The sequence below is a fragment of the Pleurodeles waltl genome, chromosome 4_1 (assembly GCF_031143425.1).
Source record: "Pleurodeles waltl isolate 20211129_DDA chromosome 4_1, aPleWal1.hap1.20221129, whole genome shotgun sequence".
In the NCBI taxonomy this organism is placed as follows: Eukaryota; Metazoa; Chordata; class Amphibia; order Caudata; family Salamandridae; genus Pleurodeles; species Pleurodeles waltl.
Window position 1 is genome coordinate 747,734,910 of NC_090442.1, and position 12,626 is coordinate 747,747,535.

At 44.6% G+C, this 12,626-nt stretch overlaps 1 protein-coding gene across 1 annotated transcript in view; it reads left to right on the forward strand.

Moving 5' to 3' along the window:
• SND1 (staphylococcal nuclease and tudor domain containing 1) overlaps window positions 1-12,626 on the forward strand; it is a 1,722,638-nt gene that overhangs the window by 417,925 nt on the left and 1,292,087 nt on the right. Inside the window, exon 11 of the mRNA XM_069229374.1 lies at window positions 4,133-4,222. Within this exon, the coding sequence (XP_069085475.1) occupies window positions 4,133-4,222 (90 nt within the window). The remainder of the gene's footprint in view (window positions 1-4,132; window positions 4,223-12,626) is intronic.

Here is a 12,626-nt window from a genome sequence, read left to right on the forward strand (position 1 = left end):
ATACCTTTTAAAAAGCACGGTCACGCTAGTGAGATTATTTTTTTTGGGGGGGTGGGGTGGGTTTGTTTTTCTTTACTGATCAAAGGTGGCAAACAATGGTGCATTCGTTATTTCAGGGCGCACAGATCACTCATCAGCAGCACATCATTGCTCCCTTTATTCCTATTTTAGTTTCAGCGGATGTAGTTGTGTGGTTAAAGTTGGGCTTTGAACGTTGTTGTTGCCAGTTTAGCCGCTAGACTACATCGCCACATGTTAGGATAACGTATCACCAAATGCGAATGGTTAACATGAGAGGGATGTGGGTTGCCGAGTCCCTGCTTGCAGCGCAATCTTATCTTTTTTTCCTAGGGGAAGTCGGTGGGGGTGTTTGTGGTGCAAGGAGTGGGGGGAGGTAGTCTGATTTGCACCAGTATCCTCGTTACTGCCAGGCATCAGTCCGTTTTGCCTGCCCTGCTGCTTGGGCCTATTTTCGGCTCTTGCTGGAGTACATGAGCTGCAGGGCAGCTGTTGTCGCTGGTTGCATTTTTTGTGGATGCTGCAGGGCTGAATTTGTAGAAAAGCAATATTGCTTCGCTGAAAGGAAAACATTAAATCAAAGAGCTTTCCACAGTCTCGAGTGAAAAAAGATAGTGCATACACGCAAAACCGAGCAGACCTTTGAGTTTGAATACCGATTTGTAGACGGCCGATACGCCATTCCCGTGGGTGGTTTCTTTGTTTGTTCCTGTGAATGCTTCCCCACCGCTGACATTTTCTGAGAAATCCCTGCAGTGAACTTAGTAATGAGCTGTTCTTTTTTCACTCCACTAAAGAATCTGTTACAGAATCCTTTTTTTTTTTTTTTTACTACTTGCTGGCCTGGAGGCTGATTTAGAGGTATTAGAAGGTCCATTTTGGTATTTAAATACAGAAGGGCCACAACTGCTATGATTTCTAAGCGCATCTTGGGTTTGTTAGGAGGATAGGAATTTGTTTGTCAGCTACACCTCCTCTGGGTGACATTTTGGATACTTTGACCTTGGAAAATTGCCATTCAGGTCACATTTGTGGGTGAGAACTTTTCATTTTGCCATATTACCAGTAATCTTGCTTAGATAAATACACTATTAAATGTTAGAGACTTTGCTGTTGTACTCCGTGGGTCAGCTTAGTCTTTGCAATTAACAAAAACATTTAATTACTCTCACACCCGAATATGAACGACTAGTTGCTCCTTAACCCATTTCGTGAACACCAATATGGATTTAATGATGCAAAGTTGATTCACTTGCATCATTTACAAGGAGACACAATAGAACTGGATACATTTAGCACTACATTTCCATCAACCTGAATTACCAACAACTGGACGAATAAAAATGCCTTCACTATTGAGTCTGAATAGAGTACCTTTACCAGGTGCGACATTAGTTATTAAAAAAAAAAAAAGTCCTCTATATCCGCACGACGTATAAATGCTGATGCCCCTTATTCTGTAGAAAGCATTTAGACCTTCTCTACAATGTAGGATAACAGTAAGTGTTAAGATGCTGTGGTGTTCATAGTAAACCCTATTGATGGATGCACCACAGCACCAGTAGAAATAAGCCCCAATCTTAAGAGCTGGCGGTACTCTACTGGATATTTGTTAAAACGATCTGACATTCTTATGCACACATGCTGAATGTCCTTTACATGCACCGACTCACTTGTGAGGCTTTCTGTTTTTTTCCCCCAGAGTTGAGGGTGTAGTATCAGCATCCCAGGATGTTAAGTAAATATTCTTACATGAACAGTTGGCCTTCTGCAGCCATCATGACTCAGAGTAGCTTGAGCATTTAAGGCCTAACTTCTGGAAGTGATGTGAATGTAGAATAAAACCCAGTACAATACATTCACCCCCAACTCATTAAATGAGAAATATCCGGTGTGGGTAATTGCTTGAGAGAAAAACCCACTTCATTAAACCAATTGGGATTATAGTATTAAGTGGTTAATGGGAATTTCTGTAGCTCAAACCATTCGAGGTTTTAAGCAAAATTGCTTTGAGGAAATAATTTACAATCTATTCTATGAAAAGGACTAATTTTAGGCGTTTCTTGATTTCTTTTTTGGCAACACTGTTCACAGAAAAACAGTGGCTTACTATTCGAGTTAAGCACCATGGTTGGCACCTTCACTGTACAGATTGCTAAAAGTTAACAGGGCAGTGTTTTAGGTGTGCTTTGGAGAGGTGTGTGGGAGGCTAGACCAAAGTTAAAGGTGAACATCTAATTGTAAGAAAGTTGGTTATTAGTGGTGAGGGATGTGGACCCTTCACAAATCGGTCTGCAACCTTCTCTCTATCAGAAACCCAGTACACATCTGTAGTACTTGACTATCAGGCTAGCTAGGCAGAGCGGTCCAAGGCCTACTTAGGAGTTGCTGTGGCCTTCGTACCCCAGTCCTCAGGCAAGCAGAAAACAACCAATAAATCATTGACCAGGCAATGTGCTTACTTACCTTTTAGGTATTAAAAGGTAAAATGGTTTATTGTGCACACACCCACTATTAAAGGCTACACATACATTTACAAATATATACATGAAGGCAGAAAAAATACGTCACTCTAATAGTTCACACCACTAGCAAATCCTGGACCATAAGATCATGATGTATCCCCACCATAGAGCCACAATATATTGGGGTGTATTTATCAAAAGGCAGGCCTACTGGACTTCTACATTAATCAAAGCATAACAATGTTATGATAAACCATTCCAACACCATTAAAGTCACTAAGGAAGCTACCCTCTTTAAAGTACGTGCATTAATACCTGTAATAATTCACTGCATGGCAGAGAAAGCTTTGCTCCACCTCGTGTTTTCCAGCCACTAGGATTGGTTTCTTCAGGCCTTCTGCTGTCTAAATTTTGCAGTTCTTGGGGAGTCATATTTTACTGCTCTCCCTCATCACACTGGACCTATCTCCTGTCGTGTCTCCTGCCACTTCTCCTGGGCCTTCCACGGGACACCAAGGCAGAGTGCCCTCACTTCCTGCATCCTTCAGGTTCCACAGGCTCCTTTGGCTGATTGCAGAGCACCAGGGCGAGTGCAAGTCGACCCCTTTCTGAAGGACACTCATGCAGGATTACAGATGGTGCAGGGGAATCCTCCAGAGTGCACCCCAGCAGGGCCACCCCTCTACAGTCCCTCAGAGGGTGTAGGGGGCCAGAACCACTTTCCCTGGTGAATTGAAACCTAATCCTTGAGGGCCAACTAAAATTAGAAGTCCTTAAGCTCCTTTTTGTATTGGGTGTTTTCGCTGCCCCCAGATCTTTATCTCTCTCCCTCTCTCTCCCCCTCTCCTGCACAGCTTTTAGGAAATTTCCAAGATGGCACAGTCAAGTGGTCTCTTAGATGATCTTCTCCAAGAGCCTAAGCCCTTCCCCGCAGAAGCCCAACCTGAGATTCTCTACACATTTGGCTACTGTTGGCTGTTTGTCTGGTTGTGCCTTCCCTGGCCAGGTGCAATGTGAAAAGTGATTAGCATGTGCAGATTCTGTCCAGATTCTGTTTTTCTCAGGAGCAGGCCTAATTACTGGCTAATAGGCTATTGTGTGGTAAGGCCTAAGATCCTCAGACTGATTTCCACACAGTGTCACCTGGCTTTCAACTTTTGGTGCCGTGTTTACTCTACTATTCAACAGATTGGTTGTCATTTTTACTCTCTCCAGAAAATAAACCTTAAGCTGCAATAGCTCAGCTCATATGTTTTTTTTTTTTTTTTTTTTTTACTAGTGAAGGTGGTTGGTCGTGCTGTCTTCCTAAATGTGGTGCCTGGTGCTGGCCTCAAGACAGTTGAGACCCTGTTGTAATCCTAGTCCTAACGCTAGGAGAATGGTCTGTGTTGTGCTGGGGACTTATGGACGAAAACTGTTAAAAACCGATGCCTTGGTGTTCAGAGCCCTAGGAAAATTAAGCACATCTTAAATTCTCTTTAATGTGACCCCTAGGGACCTAAAAAAGTACTGTATATTTGTTGCAGTGGTAACTTGTTCTGCTTGGTACTGTATATAGTTTCCCTCTTTAACTGAGTGTGTTTAAGACTGAAGTTTATAGCGCTTCCTCTCTATTCGGCACTCATCCTCACCTGTGATTTCCTTTCTAGGACAAAAACAAGAAGCTGCGCCCCCTGTATGACATCCCTTACATGTTTGAGGCCAGAGAGTTCCTGAGGAAGAAGCTTATCGGCAAAAAGGTAAAGTCAGAGATGCAAACAGCATTCACAAACCGCAGATGTTTCTCTTTGGCGTGTCACTATGCTAACAATTCAGAGATGCATTTTAAAGTGTATTGGGGGGGCAGTGGTGTGCATTGTACCTTGGTTAACTTTTTGACTTTCAATTTATAATTTTTGTTTTCTGACGTGGAGCTTCAATACTTCAGATAACGTTTACTTTTACATCTGTGATCTCACACCTCATCCACCAGACTAAGCGCTGCGGACCCATAACAGGATAACTGCACCTCGCTGGACAACACACACACACACACGACATGGAAACACTTCCCACACAGGATCACAAAACACCCCTTTCACTGTACATGACATAGCTTGCTGCCTTGGTAGACAAGTGCTTCAGTGCTCCACATAGAGGTTGCAAGTCTGCAGAACAATACAGGATCATGCGAAACCCGGCAAAAATTTGCATTCCTAGACTTTAAATTAAGTGTAGGGGGAGTGTATTGGGGAAGTATAATTTAACTCGGGCTAAGGTCATGTCCGTTCAGTCTTCCCAGCCTTTGATTGCTTTTGATAGGAGCATGGTGGATGGGAGTGCTGGCTTTTTCAAGACATGAGGTCCCTTGATGACTTAGTTTTAAATCTCATTGAGATATAAATTACTGTAAATATCGGCAAGGGCTGCAAAACGAGGTTTCAAATTCAGGAGTTGTTCCCTTCACGTTCAACTGAGATGTAGCACGAATGTGCTGTATTGTTACCTGTATTACGTTTCTCCTCTGTGGGATTTAAAGAAAGTTCTTTCCCATGAAGAATTCTAAACTCGTTTTGTCCAATAAAATTGCTTTGAACTATTTTCATTGAAATTTGCAGACCCTGAAGGGTGGCCCTCAAAGGGATTGTTCATTGAGGTGGAGAGAACTAAGGCAGGCCAGCAGGCAGGATTAAAGCTAACGGGAGGACCTCTTGCAAATGAGTTAAGTTGATGAGCGGAGGGAGGAGCAGGGATATCGATACGCTGGTATTTCCTCCTCTTCTGTCGCCACAGGGGTAAGCTTTTTCACCTCCTCACCTTCTGAAAATTTTCAGGTGATAAAGGAACCAACTATTGACACGCCGAAGAGTTCTAGTCGAACTCGATTTTTACATTGTGAAGCGTTAAGGTGTTTGGTACAGGTGAAGTAATGCCAATCTCTGTTCAACCAAAAGAGAATAGTGATGGCCAATTCAAACTGAAAGCCTCTGTGCGTTTTGCTTTTGAGTGATAAAATGCATCAATCTTGCAAATGTATGTTTGCTCAAAATAGCGACCTTCCACACAGCTATGGGTCACTTAGGCCTGGATGGTAGGATGATTCAGTCAAATGATGGATGCTGTCATCTGCTGCCTCCTGCCTGACCATCTCATTCTTCTGCCTGTCCCACCTGGGAACATTGGACAAGTAAGCACTCCTGTTCCTTACAGCGCATTGAAATGGCTTGACTGCAGCGTGAAGTGCTGTTTAAAACTATTATTCTCTATGATTATTATTAATATAGAAGTGCGTAGAGCTTGGACCCCTTCAGAAAGCTGTGGAAGTCTGTCTCCACGGGGCCAATGCTTGATATGTTTTTATTGGTTAATCATCTGCATCTAAATTGTTTGTAAGCGCTGCCCAGTGGCTTTGCGACGCACTTGACTAGGTGCAAGTCATCATCCCATGAGTCAGTTTGAGTGGGATTTAATTTGTGTGTATTGCATGTAAACACACGCCTGCGGTATCCACTCCTACCTTAAATGTATTCCACAGCAGCTCTATATTACAATATATTAATTGAAGCCAGAGCACTTTCATGCTCACCTTTAAATTCTCCACCTGAGTCACTGTCATTATTTTATGTTGTGGCAAGGAAACGAGGGGCAGTTGTTGGTCGTGGGTAATTGAGTGCAACCCACAGTTTTTCATATATAGTTTTGGCACGTTCTCTTGTCTGGGCTGTTCTGAAGTCTAGAGCGATGCAAGGCCCACTGAGTTCTGATCTACACACCCGCTGTGCTTACAGATGAGACATCTGTCTGCTCTCCAGCTTCTTTGAAGTGTGGAGGTGTAGATTTGTAATGAAGCATCAATCTGGAGCTGCGTGCTTACACAAAGCAGCACTACCGACCTTGAAACCAAACTATTGGGACATCGCAGACTGCTCGTTACCGGCAGTATTTCTTGTCTGGAGAAGTGTACTTTGTTAGCTTCATGCTTCACGGGTACGACCTATTGGCACTGACATGGGTACCAGAAAGAATCTCGCAAAGTGTTTTCTCTTACTTGTTTACACTCATTTCCTAACTACCACAGACTTGAGTGAAGTACCGCTAGAATAATTCATACCACCTGCGTAATCCTTATTTCGTGTGACATTTTGACAAAGACCTCTTTGATTCACTAGTGCCACAGAACAAAGGTATTTTCCGGCAATGTTGAAGTGGACATTGCTTTACCCAGGCTGCGTGGGACTTTTCCAGTGTGAACACAACCTGTTTAAATTTGGGTATTAAATGGACAGGACACGAAACCTTGCATTGGTGTTCACAGCAGATTTCTTTAAGAAACCCATTTAATGTCACCTGAGAAGTTAATGAAATGTTAAGGCACCTAGAGGAATCAGCAGTGACAAATGTTTTTGATACTTGCTCTTGGAGGTTGCCACTTTAAGAAGGCACTTAAATGACTGATAAAACAGAATACAACTTTTATTCACAAACCCTTGGATATCTAAATCGTTAGACTGAGGAAAATGTGGGGGAAATGCTGTGCAGCAGATGAGCACTTCAGCCTTTGCCTGTTGTCCACTTAGGGTTCATGGATGGTTAGAGGGTTACAGCAGAGAGCAGATGCTGTGAGTTGACAAACGATGGTGTTCCCACTTCTTGCAGATCCTCCCTATTACTTTACACTCACATGGGTTTCATGGCCATTGCAACAGCACATTTTATCTGTGCTTGCTTGGGGGTAAGCTAGTGTCTGTCCTTGGTCAAGGCAGAGGAATCTATGTGGGGAATTTTCTTGTAGATCAAATTACTAAAAGCCACAATTCAGTCCTGACCTACAAGAGGGACATCGTCCCTGGAAGACTGTTCAATACTGCTACTTTGGCTGTAGCACTAGGTGCCGTTTTGTGAGTAGGGGTTCCAGCCTAGCAGAGAAGCGTGTTTACTGGTGATGGTGGCATTCTCATCTGTCTACCTGTGAGTTTTTTTAATTGCAATTTGTGCGAGAGGTGACTTGTTTCCTTCAGCATGATTAGCTTGGTTGACTGAGGTAGTCAAACCATTAAATGTATCCCTGTTTACAATCCATGGCAAGACTTTCCTCTAGATAGCAGCAGGGTTTCCATTGGAATGGGTCCCCGTTGTATGATAGTCAAGCCTGGACAGTTCTAAACATGATGGATGATTGGTCTGTAGCCTTTTGCATCTCGTTAGAACCAGGCACTTGGCAGCACTTTAGATTTATTGTGCTGGAAGGTCGAACCCTTGCTTGAGCCCCTGCAAATGTCAGATGTTGTCTTACCACTTCTGGCAGCTGTTGTCTGCTCTCATGTATTCCTGGGGGTAGTAGTGACAAATGCAGCTGTAACATTTGAGAGGTGAGCCTTGTATTGTGCAGAAAACAATGTCAACTTAATCTTGCTTGACATCAGGTTGATAGTTCTGATTCAGATGACGATACTGGCATTTCAAGCAAAAGGCAGTGTCCGTTACACTCTGCTAGAAAGAGATGTTGGTATGCTGGCTATCAAAAGGTTCTGGTCCGCAAATTATCTTGCAGGAGTGACTACGTGACCGGTCTGACGCCAAATGTACTTGATGGATCACAAGGATGCTTGGTGAATAATCATTGTATGCCATCCAGCCATTCTCAAAGTAATTAAGTATTTTAGAATTTGGGGGTAGATCACTGTTCCAGTGACTATATAGTTCAACCTAATTGAATAGTGAGAATTCATTTTCAGCCCTTGTCTGTACCTGATGGAATAAGGGACCCTGAAGTACATCAGACCACACATTTATGGTTCTTATTGGTTGCTTGGACATAGTTAGAAGATAACCTTTCTGAAGGTGTTAGGTATATGATTCTAAATAAATGTGTTGCGGAATGCCACATTGTTTCATCAATAGATAAACTGTAGTAATGTATGAAAACCACTGGGGATTAGAACTGAGCAGGAGGAGGAAGGCAGTGGTGGAGGCAGAGGTGAGTCTTCATCACACACTAAATGCTTGTATGCGTTGACATCACTAATTCTGTTCTAGTGAAATTAGGTGGATTGCATGCCCCTGGCAACTGCAGCCACTCTGCTTGTGGTCTTGCTTGCCATTATGCATCACTCATGTTGATTCAGACTAAGCCCTGGACCATGGAAGATGGTATGCAGATAGCACGGAGCCATAAGTTCATGCTATTAGATTCCATTGTTTTCTCTGATTTGATAGCGATGTGGTGCAGGTCCTTAGGGGCTACATGCAAGCTATTAAATGGCTTGGCACTTCTGAGGCCTCCTTCCAACCGCTGAGTCTTCCCTCCCAGAGGTCCCAACACAATCTTTAATCATTAAATCACATTCTTCTTGGGTTAGGGGTTGTAAACCCCAGGCTGTTTTTTTTCAAACACAAATCAATTTAAAATCAGTCATCAACTAACACATTTATATGCAGTGACCCCCCCATCATATTTACAGCTTAATTTACATTTGTAGATGTCTAGCCTTAGAGTACACAAATACATCTGGTTTCCTAACACTATCTAAATTCAGTTGCTGCGTATCCTCTTTAGTGACTGTGGATGAGATCATGACTGTCTCCCATGGAGACTCAGTCCAGGTCTTCTTCCCCCTGGACTGTATAAAACAAGACCAAAACGAGGGAAATCTAACCTACAGTAATAAAGATATGAATCTTGCAAGAATTATCCTAAAAATACAGTTCCTTGAAGTCGATGGCTCCACCTGGGGCTATCCGCATCGTGATTAACAAAATCAACAGTTCAGGCCGGCTGCAGCATCGCAGGCCAGCTACGGTGCTGGGAAGACCCACAACAGAACCTTTTGGATTTGCAGGGCGTTGTGATCCTCACAATGAAATCTGGAGAGTGGCGTCAATGTCAGTTCCGGAATTGGTGCGGAGGTCGTCGGGACCTTAGAAGTCACACACATTGCAGATCGAACTCCAAGTTGATGAAGTCAGGAGCTCTGGCGTGGATGGCATTGGGGCTGTGGTGTGAAGCAGGACAATGTGATGTGTGGTGCCCACAGGTCACTGTGCAGGCAACGGCTCAGTGATTGCGTCCAGCAGCATCGTTGAGACCAGGGCTGCGGTGTGAAGTGGGGCAATGCGACGTGTGGTGTCACCAGGTCACAGCGCAGGCAGTGTCACCGTTGTTGCTGAAGCGCTGTCTTCTGTCGGCCCAAGTCGGCAGTGCAGTGCAGGGTTGGCTCAGCGTGGCATCCACAGGTCACGGTGCAGACAGGAATACCTGGTGACGACTCTGGAGTCGATGGTGCTGGCGTCAGTGGATCGGGGCTGTGGGACAGGACGGTGCATCCTGTACCTCACAAGCAGTGTCCACAGGCCATGATGCAGGCAGCGGATGCCCAGGCTGCGGTGTGAGCAAGGTGATGACGGAGTACGGGGCCCACAGGTCACGGTGCAAGCAGTGACGCCAGTGTCAACAGGAGCAGCGTCTGAGAGGATGCCCAGGCTGCAGTGTGAGCAAGGTGATGCCGGAGCATGGGGCCCACAGGCCATGGTGCAGGCAGCGGTGCCGGTATCTGCAGGAGCATTGTTGTCGGGGAGGCCCAGGCTGCGGTGTGAGCAAGGCGATGCCGGAGTGCAGGGCCCACAGATCATGGTGCAAGCAGCGGCTTGGTGTCAGTGTCAGATGTCGGCGTCTGTGAGACCAGGGTTACGGTACGAAGCAGGGTAGTGTGACTCCGTGTGGCGTCGTCAGGTCATGGTGCAGGCCAGCGGCATCACAGTGGTTTTTCTTCCTGGTCAGCATAAAACAGTTCCCAGTGCTGTAGGCAGATGAAACAGAAGTCTTTGATATCCCTGAGACTTCCAACAGGAGGCAAGCTCTACTCCAAGCCCTTGGAGAACTTTCTCATGCAGGATACACAACAAAGTTCACCCTTCCCTCTCTTTTAAGGCAGCGACAGCAACTGCAGGCCAACCCAGCAAAGGGGCAGTACTCCTCCTCCAGCTCTTCTCCTTGGCAGAGGGTCCTCTTGATTCCAGAAAGATTCTAAAAATCTGGTGTTTTGGGTCCACCACTTAAAACCCTTTCTACCTTTTGAAGTAGGCATACTTCAAAGGAAAGTCTCTGTTGTTCACAAGATCCTGCCTTGCCTAGTTCTGGCCCAAGACACTCCAGGGGGTCGGAGACTGCATTGTGTGACGGCAGGCACAGCCCTTTCAGGTATAAGTGACCACTCCTGCTTCCACTCTAGCCCAGATTGCCCATCAGGAGATGCAGGCTACACCCCAGCTCCCTTTGTTTCACTGTCTAGAGGAAATTCACAACAGCCTGTCAGTCTGACCCAGACGTGGAATACACAAGCAGGCAGAGGCACAGAATGGTTTAAGTAAGAAAATGCCCACTTTCCAAAAGTAGCATTTTCAAAACTAAGAATGTCAAAACCAACTTCACAAAAAAAAAAAAAATTAAATTGAGTTCAGAGACTGCAAATTACATATCACTATATGCTCTCAAAGGGAAACTGCATTTGAGTTATTAAAAGGCAGCCTCTATGTTAACCTATGAGAGAGATATGCCTTGCAACAGTGAAAACCGAATTTGGCAGTATTTCACTGGTAGGACATGTAAAACACATCAGTACACATCCACCTTTAACATACACTGCACCCTGCCCTTGGGGCTACCTAGGGGCCTACCTTAGGGATGCCTTACATGTAGTAAAAGGGAAGGTTTGGGCCTGGCAAGTGGGTACACTTGCCAGGTTGAGTGGGCATTTTAAAACCACACACACACACACACACACACACACCTACTTATGTGGGTGGCAGAAATAGTAGCATTTGATTTACAGGCCCTGGGCACCTCTAGTGTACTTTACTAGGGACTTAGCATTAATCAAATATGCAAATCATGGCTAAACCAATCAACAGTACAATTTAAATAGGGAGCACTTGCACTTAAGCACTCATCAGAAGTGGTAAAGTGCGCAGACACAATAACTCACTTTCAAGGGCCATATGCAAAGTTATGTGGGCTCCCCTCTCTTCTTGATTAACCATGGATTGAGGAATGGTAATCGCCAAAGCACACACCCTGTTCAACCATTGGATGTCCACCAGCTGTAGCCGTCCCTCAATACCCTCCTTGCTCCTGGCCTCCAACTCACTAAGCCTGAGGACCCCATAAAAGGCCAGGGTAAATTCCACCCTGATTAGGATGATCTCCCTGGGGAGCTACATATACCTCCAAGAGCCCCCATTATGGTGGCCAACTTGGTCGTATCAAAGGGGTGCCTAGAATCTGTTCCGGCCCCCTCAAGCCACTGCTAGCCCTTCAAAGCCCTCCTCACCAGGAAAAATGTAGTACCATCAGGTGACCCAAGTAGTTAAGGGAAGAAAGAAGTTGCACTAGTGTGGCGCCTAGTGCATGCAATTGACCTTCCTTTGTCCCTAAGCACCCGCCAAGAATGTCATGACTGATGAAGCAGACCAATCCGATAATCTGACCTGCCCAATGAATTCTGAATGAGCATGAAAAGCCCCATCAGGCCTTCCTGGTGTTGGTTGCTAAACTGTCTGCCACGAGGTCTGGTAATCTTGGGCACCAATCAGCCAGAGATGCCCTGTAAGGGCATGGGGAATTCCTCTGCTGCTTGATGGTAGAACCTGAAAACATGCATATTAAAACAGGACAGAGCATCAGCAACATTGTTAAAAACGCCTGGCACATGTTCAGATCTAAAAGGGACATTTAACCTCCGACACAGGAGCACACTTTCCTTCAGAAGCCTCAATCATTCTGCATTTTGCAGCTTGCTGGTTGATACTCTATATCATGTCTGACCAGAAAATTACTGACTGATTGTGAAAATGCCCGACCACACTGTCAAAGCCACGAGGATTGGGAACAGCTCCAGAAAGCGTGTGTGTGTGTATATATATATATATATATATAGATATATATATATATATATATATATATCTATATATATATATATATTTATTTATTTTTTCCTTTTTTTTTTTTTTGCAGTGTATAAAGATCTAACTGAAAAGCAGCATGTGCCATCAGCAGTACACATTTACAAAACCTAGAATACAAACATATACATTCAGATCCAGCACACCTGAGTTACAGTGCATAATAGATTATGTATTTCAACCATTTGTTTGTGGTGTTGATGAAAT